The 16434-nt window shown below is 45.2% G+C and overlaps 1 protein-coding gene across 1 annotated transcript in view; it reads right to left on the bottom strand.

Moving 5' to 3' along the window:
• Nucleotides 1–10567: 10567 nt before the first annotated feature.
• Nucleotides 10568–16434, bottom strand: part of CDHR2 (cadherin related family member 2) — a 28589-nt gene continuing 22722 nt past the window's right edge. Inside the window, exons 24-31 of the mRNA XM_066612942.1 lie at nt 15008–15091; nt 14447–14524; nt 14150–14210; nt 13670–13791; nt 13290–13403; nt 12135–12215; nt 11485–11551; nt 10568–10738 (exon numbers count right to left, since the gene is read on the bottom strand). Coding sequence (XP_066469039.1) covers nt 10568–10738; nt 11485–11551; nt 12135–12215; nt 13290–13403; nt 13670–13791; nt 14150–14210; nt 14447–14524; nt 15008–15091 — 778 coding nt within the window. The remainder of the gene's footprint in view (nt 10739–11484; nt 11552–12134; nt 12216–13289; nt 13404–13669; nt 13792–14149; nt 14211–14446; nt 14525–15007; nt 15092–16434) is intronic.

Genomic DNA, 16434 nt, shown 5'->3' with positions numbered 1-16434 from the left:
CAGAAAATAGCATTCTCACCAGAGGAAAACAGCCAGCACATTTTTTTGTCTGGCATTAGCAGCTGTCTGTCATAAACGTGTACTGTAAATGGATATCACTGTACTGACAGCATCCTGCCTTGGGTCTGGAATAAGTTTAGAGCTAGGGTTGCTTGGTTTTGGTTTTGGTTTTGCATTCACTGATGCTTTGGGCATAGAGGCGGCAGCAGGTTCCCTTGCCTGTTCTTCCCTCATTCCTGCTGTACAATTTCTCCATACTTCCTCTTGTGAGCAATGGTGTAGCAAACATGGGGTGGGGGAATGCCACTTGGGTTCCACCCTGGAGAGTCACTTGAGGGGTTGCCTGGCAGGGGCCAGCCAAGATGGCAGCTGCTTTTTTCAAACACTGAAGCATCGGATGTGGCTTCACTATCTCACTGCCAACCCTCACTCCTCATTTGGAGGCTTGAGCCTCCAAAGAGAAGGAACAGGGGTGGCAGCAAGATTGCAGAGCCACACACCCTGCCACCCCTAAGCCCCACAAAAAAAGGCATAGGCTGAGTAGCTGACTGCCACTTTTTTGCTGTGCTCTGAGATCAGAGCACAGTGTTGAAGTGGCCATGCTGATCAACTGGCAACCCGGAAGTAATTGGCAGTGATGGTGAAGTCATCACCAATTACTTCCATGTTCTGCACACGGGGGGGGGGGGATGACACCAGGAGTTGCACAGATTCATTATGTGAATTAGAAAAGGGTACTCTTTTCTCAAGTAAAATTTTTAAGTTAGAATATTTATTTCTCAATAATAATACCTTCTTTTGTGCTCCAAGAGGGATACCAGACAGACCATGTTTCCAGATTGCACTTGCCAGTGCCCCAGCCTATGCTCTCTCCCTCCATTGTCGTATCATGTGGAATGATTGTTTTGCAAAGCCACCAGCATTGTCATTCTTCCCAAGTTCCAGCGGTACTCAGTGGCATCTCTAGGGGGGTGCAGGTGGTGCGGGCCACACCAGGTGACGCGCTGGAGGGGGTGACGCGCCAACTACGCAGCCAGAGTGTCTCCACGCCTCCGCGGGGCGCTAAGACGGCACCTCCCCAGCCCAGGCACGGCAGGACTGGCTGGCTGTTGCCATCCCCTGCCTTTTTGAAGGTCACATCGCTGTGCCACCAGGTGAGACGACCCCTCCCGCCAGGCACCGCCTGCAAATTCATGCTGCACTCCTCACAGGAAAAAGAGCATCCAACAAGCCAGCCCTGCCTAGCAGGGTTTGGAGGCACAGCAGGGTCGAGCCTTTGGTTGGCTGCACCATGCCTGCAAACGGGAGAGGCTGGTCCAGTGGCATAGCTAGAGGGGGGCAAAGCGTTAGGTTTTGCAGGGAGCCTCCCCGCAGCATGCAGGCAGCTCCCTAGAGCCCAATCCTGTGCCTGTTTACTCAGAAGTCAGTCCCATTATAGTCCATGGGGCTTCCTCCCAGGAAAGTGTGGATAGGTTTGCTGCCTAAGAGCCCAATCATCTGCCTGTCTACTCAGAAGTCCCATAAGAGTCAATGGGGGCTTACTCCCAGGAAAGCCGACCCAATGTCCCAGGAATGTCAACCCAATGTGCAGCAGCAGTGAAGAAGGCCAATTCTATGCTTGGGATCATTAGGAAAGGTATGGAGAACAAAACGGCTAATATTATAATGCTGTTGTACAAATCGATGGTAAGGCCACACCTGGAGTATTGTGTCCAGTTCTGGTCACCGCATCTCAAAAAAGACATAGTGGAAATGGAAAAGGTGCAAAAGAGAGCGACTAAGATTATTACTGGGCTGGGGCACCTTCCTTATGAGGAAAGGCTACGGCATTTGGGCCTCTTCAGCCTAGAAAAGAGACGCCTGAGGGGGGACATGATTGAGACATACAAAATTATGCAGGGGATGGACAGAGTGGATAGAGAGATGCTCTTCACACTCACATAACACCAGAACCAGGGGACATCCACTAAAATTGAGTGTTGGGAGAGTTAGAACAGACAAAAGAAAATATTTCTTTACTCAGCATGTGGTAGGTCTGTGGAACTCCTTGCCACAGGATGTGGTGACGGCATCTGGCCTGGACGCCTTTAAAAGGGGATTGGACAAGTTTCTGGAGGAAAAATCCATTATGGGGTACAAGCCATGATGTGTATGCGCAACCTCCTGATTTTAGAAATGGGTTATGTCAGAATGCCAGATGCAAGGGAGGGCACCAGGATGAGGTCTCTTGTTATCTGGTGTGCTCCCTGGGGCATTTGGTGGGCCGCTGTGAGATACAGGAAGCTGGACTAGATGGGCCTATGGCCTGATCCAGTGGGGCTGTTCTTATGTAAAGCGTGGCTAGGATTGCAGCCTTAGAGCACAATCCTCTGCATGTCTACTCAGGAGTAAATCACATCACAGTCAATGGGGCTTACTCCCAGGAAAGCATGGAAGGGCTGCTGTCCCTTTAAAAACAAAGCCTGCTTCCTGCACACCCAGTGAGTTGCCTGTTTAGAAAGGAGGGCTCAGTTCTGCCTTTGTCCCCTGTTTTTTTTTTGGGGGGGGGGGGGTTGGAACTACCCTTTTTCTGGGTGGTTAGACTGAACCTGGGTGGCTGGATGTGCCCCAACTGCAGGCTGCACTGAGAAGCCCAGAGAGAGGACAAGGACAGTGATGATGGGGAGGTGAGGATTTCTCCCCCCCCCCAAAGATCATGGAGGGGGGCCAAAACGTTTGTTACCCAAAAAAGGCAGCCACTGGAAATCTGAAACAACCTCTGCAAAAGTAGGAGGTCGAGAGAGATCCCATGTGGCTTTCCAACTGCACAAAGGTGGGAGCAAAGGACTGAGCTAGTTGTAGCCCTGGATGCTGTGTTTTCAAAGCCCACAGCAAATTTACCTCATCCTTGGGCTTCTCCCCTTTCCCTACCTCCCTCAGCCCATTTTCTACATTTTAAAACTTCCTCCCCCCCCCCCCACTGTTCTTTCCCACCCCAGACAGAACAAACAAACAAGGGGGGGGGGATATCTGTAGAGAGAGAGTTGCAAGGGAGTCAGAAGCTGGAGAAGGAGGGAAACCTGGAAATGCCTTCCTCTCTGTAATATTGCATCCCAGAAGGATCAGTGTCAGGGCAGTATCACAAGGGTTACAATGCAATTCTATGCATGCTTAATTAGGAGTTAGCCTCAATGTATTCAATTGAACTTACTCCCATGTAAGGGTGTGTGGGATTGCAGTCTGACAGAAATTGAGCACTGGATGTTGTTGTATGATATATCACAGAGCAGCATTTGCGCAATTGAATATGCACTATAATGGGACTTACTTCTGAGTAGACAGGCATAGGATTGGGCTCTCAGACTTGTAAAGCCAGGTGGGTCCTGATAGTGATATGCTTCAAATACAAGAACTTACATTGAACTGGGTAGGGGTGAAAATCTTACTGATTATTTTTTCTGGAGAGGGGCTGTTATTGCAGGTAGGCTACAGAGAAAATTCACTTGGTGGAACAGGGCTGGTTTCCCCTTATTTAATTATTTGTTTTACTTTAATTTAATTATTTATAATTATTTATTTTAATTTGTTTTATGATGGGTCCTGGACAGATTGTCATTCTAAAAAGTGGGTCCCAGTGCTAAAAGTTTGAGAACTGCTCCAATAAGGTGTTAGTAAGTTGGCACCCTGGGGGGAGGTGACACCACTAGTGACCAAAATCACTAAAATCACAGTTTGTAAAAATAATACCATCATTTTATATATCAATCAATGTGTAATTTCATGCAGAATGCAGTGAAACAAACTGTGCTGAAATATCTTTATTCTGTCAAAAGGTACAGCCAAAAAATCAGTGGGGGCGGGGCAATGGTAGATCACCACGCCCACCACCTGGAGTGTTACCCCGCCCACTGCATGGGGGTGATGCGCTGGCCTCCCACACCAGGTGACGCGAACCCTAGTGACGCCACTGGTGGTGCTTGCTGGGCAAGTGGCCACTGGCTGCTCTCCAGTGGGTCTGTGCTGAGGCTGGCATGCCTAATAGCTGAGGCACTTGCCCAGCAAATTCTAGTGGCAGCAGAGGAAACAGGCACAAGAGAATTCCAGCCAGCTGGAAATAGCACCCCATTAGATGTGGCGCCCTTGTGCGGTGCACTCTACCGGTGCAATAGCATCAGAACTGTGATTCTGTGTGTGTAGTGTTCTCCATGGAATCTTTTGCAAAACCTGAATTCTTGAGATCATTCTATAAATATCCATATTGATTCCTGAGACCTGTAAGAATTTATTTTCTTTAAAGTTCATAGTCTTAGTGGAGAAATGCATGAAAACATAGAACTGAGTTAAAAAAAAATATTTTAAGTGCCACCTGTGAAAGGCTCCAGTAGTTGGACGTGCAGCATCTGTGCCCTGATTGCCCATCTGGTCTTGGCAGTGCAAGCTGAGATCTGTCAATCCTTTGCTATACCAAAGGCAGAATGTCACCTGTACAGTGATTTCCATTTACACATTACATGTTCACAAAAGATAGCAAGTCTTGTGTTCTTCCCTTTATGAACTCCTAGTGCTATTCTCTTCCTTGTATGCTTGCTTTCTGCTGTTGCATGTTTGCTATCAGTAACATTCCTTTGCTAAATCTTGTACATCAGGTCTAGAATAAGGCATACAGTTGAAGAACTTTAGACAAAATAATCAGATTTCTGCAATATTACTCAATGTCACAACACTGTGTTACAAAATTTGAACAATTTCATGTTTATCTGAATAGTTCAATGTTTCTTTATTCATTTTAGTGCAGGGATTTCAGAAATGCTGCTTTTTTTGGCAGAGCATCTATAGTTAACCACAATTTATGCTAGATAGTTGTATTAGATGATGTGTATTACAGTGCATTAGGTAATGCATTAAACACAACACACAGGCACAAAATTTTAAACACAGAATTTAAGATAACTGAGAAAAGTCTTGATACAAAAAAACTGTCTTTGGAATCAGCGCCTCTGAATTATATAAGAAACACTAAAAATTCAGCATAAACAATTTTTACACAGTATAATGTTTTGTGTATAAAGAACTTGACTGTTTTTGCTATAGTTTTTTTTTCTTGCATAGAATATGAACTGTTGAGAGCATTAGCTCTAGAGAATGGCCTGTGTAAAAGAGAACTTGGACAGGACTTTTAATCCCTTTATTATACTCTTGGCTTTGCCTTCATCCTTTCAAGTCTGTTCCAAGGCTTGAACTCTGATTCCCTGTTGCCTTTGTCAAGGGCTCCAAATCCATCACTTGGCACTTGAATTCATAGTTCAGGCTCTTGCAGGATTCTCACTGATGGCTTCAAATCCCAAGAGTTGATTGGCCAAAGAACTTTGCTGAGTCACTGTTGTGCCATCTTGGATTCCAGGCCAAGATGTTGATGCCACAGAACAATTAAGGGCCCAATCCTATCCAGTTTTCCAGTGCTGGAGTATGTAGTGCCAGTGGGATGTGTTCTACATCCTGTGGTGGAGGGGCAGACACTGGGGCCTTCTTAAGGTATGGGAACATTTGTGCCCTTTCCACAGGGCTGCATTGTGGATACACTGAGACTGGAAAGTAGGATAGGATTGGACCCTAACTTGCCTGAGAAACTCCAGTCATTTGGAAGTAAACACATGCTGTGTGAGAGAGTGTGGCTCCAGGCTTGTGTGTGAGTGTGTGCGTGAATGTTTTTGCCTCTTTGCAGTCTATGTGATTCTTTTTCCCCAGAGGGCAAAGAGGTATGTTGCCATCCCAAACATGGCTAGTTTTTATGTTCCTAGTTTTTTCAAGATGTCTGGGTGGGTTGGGGTATTTTATTCATATGTGTTGGAATATTGGGGCTTTTTAAAAAAATTCTTTTTCTCTTTCCTCTGTTTACTCTGAATCAGGTTCTTGTTTCTCTAAGGTGTCTTGAAGATGCTGTTTTCTTTTTTCTGGCTTTTCCTCCATCCTACAATCTTTTATGCATTGGGTATTTGGGATGTTGTGGCTTTTCACATGAACAATGGAACCTAGGATGGATGGGATAGACTAACTGGTACTTTGACTAAAAGAGCAGATACTGTTGGTCACATAATGAAAAACAAAGTTTTTGTTTGAGAAAGGAGTTATTTCCTCCAGAGTGGCTTTATTAGATATATTTGCTTCAAAGTCACTTCCAGCTGAGAAATGTAGAGTGCCAAAAACTATCTGCTTTTGGTAGAGTTGGAGAATACCTTCACTGTTTGTACTATCCCAAGATTGTAAGACAATTTGGTGTTTGTTTCAGTTTATAATAGTCCTCATCTCTAAAAATTGTGGCTGCCAACATTTTTCCTGGCTGGGCTTCTGTGCCTTTAACAATTGTATGAAAGAAAGTGAACAGATTAAAATCTTTCCAAATGTGTAAAGTAGGGGGGATTTTTGTGTGTTGCATAAAAACCCTTTATGCCAGGAAATGAGGGCTGGATTCCACAGGGAGCAGACTTTCTGTTCCTTTAAGTAGGAGGACAACGTTCAGTTGGTCCCTCCCCATCCTTCACTACAACACTGTGAAGGGAGCAGCCAAACCTAAAGAATCTGCATCTTCCCCAGGGCTCAAATGGACAGAAGCCCCATCCCTTTTGTAATATTATAATCCTGAGCAAAGAAGGCAGGATAGCATTGCTTAGACCTGCAGTATTATTTGACTGATGCCAACTGGAAAAACGTGACCCCACCTCTCGTAAGATTTGAAACAACCACATGGAGTGTGGAGTTCCTCTGGATTTTTGAAGCTCTTTACCAGACCAGCAAAATGGGAATATAGGCTATGCAGACTTGACCAAGAAGAAGCTAGATAACTGGCCAGAAAGTTTCAGTTGACAAGAGTATATGTGTTGGGGCTGTTCCTTTTAATGCCATCCCATTCAACTGGGAAGGTCTTGCCTTAATACTGGATTGCCCCTAGATAGCACAAGATAGCAAGAACTGTGTCCAGATATTGAAGCGGGAACTGTTCTCCATGAGAGAAGGGACCACACACTTTGTCCTTGACAAGGCTTGTGTGTACTGGTACAGGCAGAAAAGTGTGTGCCTGCCAGCTGTTCACCAGAAGAGGTAGTATTTGATGTGTTCTCTATGAGGATGTACTGCCCACCCCCCACCAGGCAGTGCTCTTGACAGCTTGTGCGGAGCCATATTGTTGGCACCAAGGGCAAGTTAGGTGCAAAGCACTTTTGCGATCCTACCAGTAACATGGAAAGAACTGGTCACATGTTGTCATTGTATCAGCAAAATCTCTGCCTCACCATGCGTAGACCCAGCTATTAATGTATCTGATCCTGGTAAAAAGGGGGAAATTAACCAGTTTATTTCTTTGAGAATAGGTAGATGCGTATGAGAATATTTGTTGCTGCTGACTTGTGTTCTTGCAGTGCCCAGTGCTCATGAGTAACTTTCCACTTGTAAGCTGTGGACCCATGTCCTATAAGAGTTCAGGTGTCCTGTGGAACTGATACCACACTATAGCAGATCTGCACCCCAAAAACTGGGTCTCTTTCACCAGCATTCTTCCTAGTGGGATTTATACATTCCAGAGTTATGCTGCAAGGGGCATATGCATGTAAGAGAGGTTTTAGGAAGAGGCATCCTATCTGAGTTAGGGCATGAGGTGTAGGAATCTAGATTCAAATCCTCAACAGTTGGCACCATTCTTGAAATGTAGGGTGCTGAGGATGTGACTAGTGCACACATACAGCCATTACTAGGGAATGTGGGTAGCTCTCTTTTTCTGATCCATAGAATGGGTGAGGATCCTTCCCATTCCAGTCCCTGCCTTATGTGCTGTTCTCAGTATGGTGTTCACGTGCCATATGGATCTATAGTACCAAGCAATGATGAGTTGTTAACAGTATCTTTTGCCTTTTGATTTCTTCTTATCTTTTTTGTTTTGTTTCTTTAGGGTACACACTTGTAAACCTGGCTGTTGGATAATAAAATGTTCTCCAAAAAAACAAAAATGCCAGCCCTGTCCAAGAGGGCTTCCTTTGTGTTTTTTAAGGGCTTGGGAGAAAAGGAGGCACTTTTCTTTGTATGGGCTGGAACTAACTCACAACAGCTTCACCTCGACTAGGATTGATGGGGAAGTTATCCTTTATGCTGACATGTATGGGCTTTCCTTAGAGCCATGCCTTACTAGCTTCTAGAAGACTGTGATCACTGTCCGCTTCTCATAGCTGGGACTACAGTGGGGCTTTTCAAACTGGGGCGTCGCAGTTCAAACTGGGGTGGGGCAGCCTGGAGGCAGGGAGGAGCGATCACACTCCACTTCCACTTTAGCGGAGTGAAGGGCACGATCGCTCTGCATCTACTTTCACTGCTGCGGGGAGCTCTGCTGCAGGTCGCGCCGGGCTCCTCGCACCCCAGGGAGGCTGCAGAGGCTTGGGTATGTGTACCCAAGCCCCTGCAGCCCCTCTGAGTGGCGCAATCCTGGGGATCGTGCCGCTGCCTCCCCCCTCCCGCCCATGCAATAACTTAGTGGCTCTCAAACTCTCCCAGAGAGTTTGAGAACCACTGGACTACAGGCTTCTCCATAAACCAGGGTATCTGAAATTCCAAACTGAAGTGTAGTCAAGAGTAAGCAGACCCAAAGCTCTGCACTATTGTGTGGGGTGGACTAAGACAAAACCCTTCTACTGCCGTTTCCAGTAGATGCATACCATTCTCTACAAATCTCCAAAAGAACCCACTTTTGTTATAAAGAGTTATAAAACTTTTTTTTAATAAAGAGCTACCCTTCCAGACTAATGTCTAAGCTAAATGAGCTCTGCTAGAACCTTGTCCTTACTGCAAGAGCTAAACGTAAACTTTTGTCCTAATGGTAAACTTTCAGAGGTTGGAAAATGCTACATCCCACTACAGTCTTTCGTGTTTTCATGAATGACAAGGATGACTTGTCATTTCTTGAGGTAAATAATTTGTCAAGCTGAGAGCTTATGGAACTTGTGCCTTGAGATCAGCGCAAACTTAAGATTCCCAAAGAGGCTGCCCACTTATCCCTGAAATGGTGCAGAAGAACCAAGGGATGACACGCCTTTCAAGTGTCAGGTTATCTAATAGAAATGGCAGAAACTGCCTTTAGAAAAGTGAATGCAAGGCTGGCGGCACAATTTAACTATAAGCTCACCTCCTAGCAGTGGTATCCCAAGGGTGATGGATGGGTCGCCCCTGCTGATACACTCTCCGGCCTACTTGGGACCCAGCCGCCTTGCACTCTCCCAATGATCATGTTTTCACCACTAACTGGCAAAAACACAGTGACTGGGGCCAAATATTGCCAAAGAAAGGCAGTCCAGAGGTGGGATTATCGCACTTAATCAGGGACACCGCTGCCTTCTTGTAGCAGAGGCTGATGAGTTCTGTACATCTCTCAGGATAAACACCTTCAGCATTTCACCATCTTTCCCACTGCAGGAATTCAGGGCAGTGTGAACAACACCCTTACTTGATAAATATTTATTTTGAAGATACAGATGCCTTATGTAGCCATGCAGGTGCCAGAAACAACCAACAATGGAATGGGCACCTTTCCACAACACAATTCTGTTGTAACCAAATAGAGGGTTCCATTATCCATCAAACAAAACATGGAGAGGAAAGGCACATGAAAGTGGGTGGCTGCACACTGCTGGGTACAAGGCATGTGCTTACCCCACATCCCAAATTTAGTTTTGCAAACATTGCCTTCCAATCCAGAACAACTTGGCATCAGAAGGCAATTTGTCTTGGCACCTCTTCCTTGTATTAAAGAAGAGACATTAACCTTACTCTGGGTACAGTGCTGCCTCCTGTGTGCATTTCCCATGGCCTAACCATATGACACTGCAAGAAACCAGCAGACTGGCTCCATGTTATCTGCCAACCGAGGAGAACATTATCTCGAGCAACTGGATGTACATAGGTCTTATCTGTGGAATCTACAACCAGCTTATCCAAACCCAGCTTGGATTATTGTCCTAGATTAGAAAATGAAAGGGTGAACCCAGAATGCATGAAGCCAAGTCAGGCTTGTAAGCTCTTGATCAATGTGGGAAGTGCAAGGATATTGGCTGTATTGCTGTCCAACTCTGCTGCATGATGTCTCTGGGAGGGAGAAACTATAAGGCTCTTGCTCTTTCCATGAGGCTACACAGTGCAAGGTGGGTACAGAGACTAGTTAGTTATATTCTTATTACTTGTCCTGTCTCCAGTGAGAGGTAACACTTTGTCCATTACTTGTCCTGTCTCCAGTGAGAGGTAACACTTTGCATCCTACCTTTGGAACATGTGGCAAAAATATTTTGCTCCACTACCTAGTTTGGAAGTCACTTAAAAATTTCAACTTCTTGTTTGCTGTGATTGCTTGGTTCCAGCTTTGGCCAGACTTAGTCCTGCTTGGACAACAGGCAAGGGATGGAGTTAATGCAGAAAATCAAAAGCCATTGGATAAAAGGGTCCCTTGTGGGTTGATTATTGAAGTTGCTGGTGTGATGTTTCCAGGCCAAGGCTGCCACACAACTCCTGCTCATCAAGGGCCGTTTCCTCTTTTGCTGGACAAGAGGATGGGGTGCCATCACAAATCTGTAGTGTCCAAAGAAGGGTTGTCAAACGTCATGGGCATTCCAGCCTCTGAATAGTCCGGCTTCTGTGGCTTGTCCTCAGCTTTATTATGATAATGACTTTCTAAGGCAGCTTTCAAGGGTTCCTTCCAGATGCTGACTTGACCTCCAGCATCCATTCCATCCTGCAGGGAAAAGGGGTGAAGAGAAAAAAACAAGTAGGACTTTGTTCTCTGTAATAAGTACTAAGCATTATTATATCTTTGGATTGCTGGCTGGGCTCTACCATTCCAAGAACTGTGACACTGCAAGAAATAGATCTCACCTCCATCCCTTCCCCCACTGTCTCCTCCCCACCATTGTATGCACCCTTCATGGTGGTAGAGTACTTGAATCCCTGTGTACAAGAGCTAGAGGATAGGCTTGGTCCAATAGAATAATAGCCTCATAAGGGCTGGGTGAGAGGTGGGATAGGCTTTTTATGTGGTGCTGAATTCATCATACAGGGAGAAAGCCCAGTTCCTCCATCTGAGCAATTGGTTGGTACTGTGATGCTCTGCCTACTTCCTGTCTCTTTCAAGATTGCCACCTTGAAGCATGACCTTGTGCCTGCTTCTGGGTGTTCCAGGTGTACTACTTTTGGTTTGGAACTTTCATCTGCGTGGTTCTGAACTTCTGACTGTGCCCAAGAACTTGCTTTTCCTCATAACTTAATGTTGCCTGCTATGGACCATGTCTCTGATGCCACCTGCCTGGGCTGACAGCCAACTTTTCTTGGTCTCAGCACCAAAAGACTTCTGCTGAGACCATCCAAGGATGCGAGTACAGATCAACTACTGTTAATACTACTGCATTATTACACATTATTGTAGAACGACACATTGATCAGGAGAATGTGCAGTTGAACAATGCCAAAGTTAGGGCTCCTCACCTTCAATGCAAGTGTGGCTAAACCACTTTCTGGAGTATCAACTGTGTTTTCATCCAGAGAATTTAAGCTGTAAAAGAGGAAGCAACTGGAATGAGCTGGGAGCTCTTGCAGCCCTATATGGAAGTTTCTGTGTGCCCAATAAGCAGTGTCAGTAACACATAACATGGACATCAAGGTTCTCAAAGTGTGGATTGTGACTCCAGAGGGATCAGAAGCAACTTGGAAGGGAGATGCAAAGCTCTAAAGAACTAAGTTTAACCCATAGAATCTCTAGGTGGAGCTGGGAAAGGCTCCTGTCTGAAATCCTGGAAAGCTGCTGCCAGTAAGCGTAGACAATCCTGAACTATAGAAGGAACCATATTCTAACTCCAGAGGTTCTCAAAGTGTGGGTCATGACATATATTGAGGGTTGCAGTAACAAAGTTTGAGAACCTGTGCCTGAAGTGATTAGTAATTCTCAGTTTCACAGTGGATAGGTGGAGAATCTAGGGCTTCAACTAGATGAGATGGGCTTTGGAAAGCTTTTGGAAGGCAAATCAATTATATCAACTTAATCACAACTTGATTTTATGCAAGAGTTGAGCTCAAAAATGGGCAGTATCATTTTTGTACCAGAAATTCCAAAATGTACCAAAAATTTAGAGCAGTACCTGGCTACTTCCAAACTGCTGTTGTCTTCAAAACCCAGATCCATGGTGATGTCCAAGGAGAAACCAAGCACAGGGTTAGCCCTAAGAAATAGCCATATAGGAGTGTCTCAACAGATTCAAATTCATCCTATCTGCATATTTCATGCAATCATATAACCTGCATACAATCCCACAATGTATAGCATCTCACATCCAAAATATCACAATATAACAACAGATGGATACATCATGCATCAGCTATTGCAGCTGACATCAAAATGGATACACCACATGCAGGGGTGTCCAAACATTTTGGCACGAGCATCGCATTGCTTATCTGACATGGTGTCGAGGGCTGGAAGAGAAGTAATAAATACATGGAGGACCAATGTGCTGAGAGTATGATTGAATACAATAAGGGGGTGGGGTGGAAGGAGGAGGGGAGCAGAGGCAAAATTAATTTGCACGGAAAAAGGGGGAAATGGATTTTGAAAAAGCATCAAGCAACCTACAACTCAATCTCAAACTTTTTTGTCTCAGTTTCTGCTCCATTTTAAGTTTAATTAACATTATTCCAGGTTCTTCAGCATTGGTATATATCTCATTCAGCCACTAGAGATGTTGAATGTAATGCAATGTAATGGAATAATTTCTTTCCATTGCATTACATTTGGCACCTCTAGTGGCTGAATGCAGTATATACCTGCCAGTGCATCTTTAAAGTTACTTTTAGTCCTGAGAGGCTGGGGAAACTCCTCCCAAGGGTCAGATATGGCCCCTGGGCTGGAATCTGAACACCCCTGCACCACAGCAACAATGTCATGTTGCACATGGGCATCATCTTCATCAAAGCAATCTGTGGTTTTGACTTTAATTTTGCTCTCCCCTGTAGAGCAGGGCTGAAAGCATCAAGGAGCCAAGTTTACCTAGCGACATCCTGCTGCCATGTTTTCCAGATCCTCAAATCCTACTCACATCTACCAGATTTGTCTGGACACATGATATGTGTTTTCATATAACACAAATTCAGTACTGGACAAGCTCTGCACGTGGAGGTATGAAACACAGATTCTGTAGGCAAAGGGACTACCAGGGAGGGGCTTCCGGATTTTGCTTTTTCACAGCTCAGTGACTCCCATGAAGGCAGAGATTACATCCTCTGCCTTGGAAGCATACCTCTCTGTGCTGTATTTGTTGGTCCCGGGGATGGCAGGTCCCTGCTGCACAGCATTCTCTGAGAACTTTGAGGCCACCTTCAGGGCTTTCATGGCCTTCAGCTTCCTCCTGTAACTGCAGAAGAAAAGAACAAGAGGGAGAAAATGTTATAGGGGAATGGGCTGTCCTAGGAGGAAGCAACTGCAATCAAGTTCTTAGTGGCAGAAAAGTGTGATACAGGTTAAACAGTGACGTTTAAAGGAGCCACTGATGCAGTGCAATACAACACAAGAGGATGGCATTTACAGGCGTGGGCAGATGCAGCATTTCAGGGTCCATTCAGGAATGGAAGCTATTGGTGCCATAATGGGTTTTGATAGCTACAGGTGGGAGATTGGTACCTTTTCCTCATGCACACTAAAATCGGGATCATGATGATGAGGATAAGAAGCATAGCTGCAACGAGGGCTGCAATGATAATGAACAGCTCCTCCTCCTTGGAGTTTGTCACTTCCACAGGACCCTGTGATATACAAGCATGTTACTCCACTGGCTCAGTGAGCACCTTTGTCTACATGATGCTTGGGTTATGCTATGGCCAGCCTTGATACACACAAAGCCCTCCTCCCTGTTAATTCCAGCTACAGCTCAAGGATCATTTCCAGCACATCTTTCTGCCACAATGCCTGTTTCTTCCTCCACAAGCATTAGCAAGGCCCTCTCTTTGCTGTTCTCTTGCTCCTGGCTGTCCATTCTGGATCCTTCAGATGCACATATCCCCGTGGATGTGCCCTGTGTGAGCCTTGGGCAGATTGCACCTTACTTGCACCCCAGAGCTGTCCTTCTATGTTTGAGTATATTCGCAGAGAACATGTACTCACAATGATGGTCAGTCCAAGAGTGAGCAACCGCGACAATGCCTCAGAGTTTCCCTGGATGAGACTAGAGAGAAGACAGTTTGGAGACCATCAGGAAATGCTTCCCACAGGCTCTCTGGGGCCATTTCCTACCTTGCCATACAAACTTCTGCCTAGGTTCCTATTACTATCCCTTTCAAAATACAGCCCTCTGCTCAGTTCTCCCCCATCTGCTGCCCCTTTTTTACTTTTGCCTACAAAAACAGCCTAGCTTTCCTCTGGGTCCCTCTACTTACCCACCCCTTGGCAGTCTTCACTTACGTGCTCACAAGATTAGCCATCAGAGCTGTGCCATTGCTGTAGACAAAATAGGCCTCCATCACTGTCTTTCCCAGAGCCCTGCAGGATACGAAATAACGATGTATGAGAAGGACGTGCTGTAGGTATTGGCATAAGTGCCTTTCTCGGTTCCTTGCCCCCAAAATTACTTGACACTCCAGGCGGCCACCTTCCTATGCAAAATCCCGATGAATCAGCATTATGGAGTCAACACCATGTGCCACACCATTCCTGGCCATAAACATCACCCTCATGCCAGCACAGGACTTGCTTATTTCTCCTGAAATATTTTTATTTACCCCTCTTCATTTGCTCTTATTGTGCATCATTTACCTCTTTCTATAAACCCCTTCAAGCACATTTCCTATCAGCGCCATCATCTAACCACATCAATATATGCTTGTGCCAGCCACAGCTGCAACTAATAGCAGAATCCCTTTACTTGCACACCTCCACTTTCTTATTCATTTGCACTTCTCAAGCTGTCCCATCTTTGCTTTATTTTAACTTCCATTGCCTATCACTTCCCTCTGTCCCAGTCACCTGTTTGAAATGGAGCCTGATGAACTCTCTACAGACTTGATTGTTGCCACATAGACAGTTGCTTGTGTTGCCAGAAACAGAGCCCTGGGAGGAACACAGGAAGAGGAAACAGGTAATCACCAGAAAAATCATGCCCACAAGATCCAGGCCTTATGCTTTCGTCTCACTGAAGGTTATTACGGTAATCCTGAGCATACTAAAGAAATAGCACGACTCTCTAGCACCTTACAGCATGCTCAGTTCCCTTCTTGCATATGAATCCCTGCCCTCTAACCCCTCAGATAAGGGTTATTAATGTAAGTGAACAATACTTGAAAATAATGCTTTCTATTTAAAAAGATTGGTAGCAGAGGGGTTGGGTTATTAGTACAGCAAAGTGCACATTCATTATACAGGCAGACATCTGTAGTGTCCAGCATTTAAAAACTAATTCCATGTTCCAAGAGAGTGATAAGAAAAGAAGATGTTAGTCTTGGACAATGGGCCTCCTGGCTACAGAATGCACAAAGTGCATATTGTCCAAGTGTAGCCAAATGTGTTAATGCCTCTGTTAAGTTATAACATCAACTATTTCTGCTTGCAAACTTGGTCTCTTTTTTGTTTTGAAGTATACTCTGACTTCCCCAAGGCAGAATTCTCTCTGGCATATTGAGCAAATCTGGGAATATCCGACCTCCCACAGTTTTTTTGTTTGCAAAGTGACGTGTTTTGCACTAATGTGCATGAAACAACTATTTGAGCAGTCACATTGTGTGGGGGGGAAAAGAACCACACGCAGATGTTGTATACAGGTTCAGCTTGACGAGTGAGGACGAATCCCCAAACTCTCAGGCAGTGACTGCCCTTCATAAAAGTATGAACCTTGACTGTAAGAGCAATGACCACCTTGTCACCATGCCTAAAATTTCCTCCCAACTTTGTCCAGCAGGAAGAAAGTGTGGCAACATGTTTCTTTCAAAACCCTTTCCTCAGGCTGAGCCTCAGACAGCCCAAAACTTGTGCTGGATACAGAGCAGGCCTGCCAGCCTGCCAGTTCCAGTGCAAGTTAGGATTGCACTTACTGGTGAATCGTGTCGCATCTGGCCTCCCTACTCAGAAGTAAGTGGCAAAGATGTCATCGCCAGTTACTTCAGGTGTTACTTTGAACAGATGGACCATGTGAAGTGGTACAGTGGAGGACAAACCTTGAGAAACACTGCTTTTAGTTAAAGCAAAACACAGCCTAAGAAAGGGGCATGTCCAAATGCACTTCTGTGACCATTTCCTGCAGTAGCCAAAATGGCTAAGAACAGGACTGGATTTAATCTAGACTAGATTTTAACATAATCTAAAATTTTGCACTAAGAAAAGCCATAGTCCTTGCTCAGAGTCAGTTGTGTAAAGAATGCCATATCTACCTGATGCATTCCAAATGCAATATGTGAATT

This window comes from Tiliqua scincoides, chromosome 2 (assembly GCF_035046505.1).
Source record: "Tiliqua scincoides isolate rTilSci1 chromosome 2, rTilSci1.hap2, whole genome shotgun sequence".
Taxonomy (NCBI): domain Eukaryota; kingdom Metazoa; phylum Chordata; class Lepidosauria; order Squamata; family Scincidae; genus Tiliqua; species Tiliqua scincoides.
Note: the sequence above shows the minus strand (reverse complement) of the source record. Positions and strands in the feature narration are given on the sequence as shown.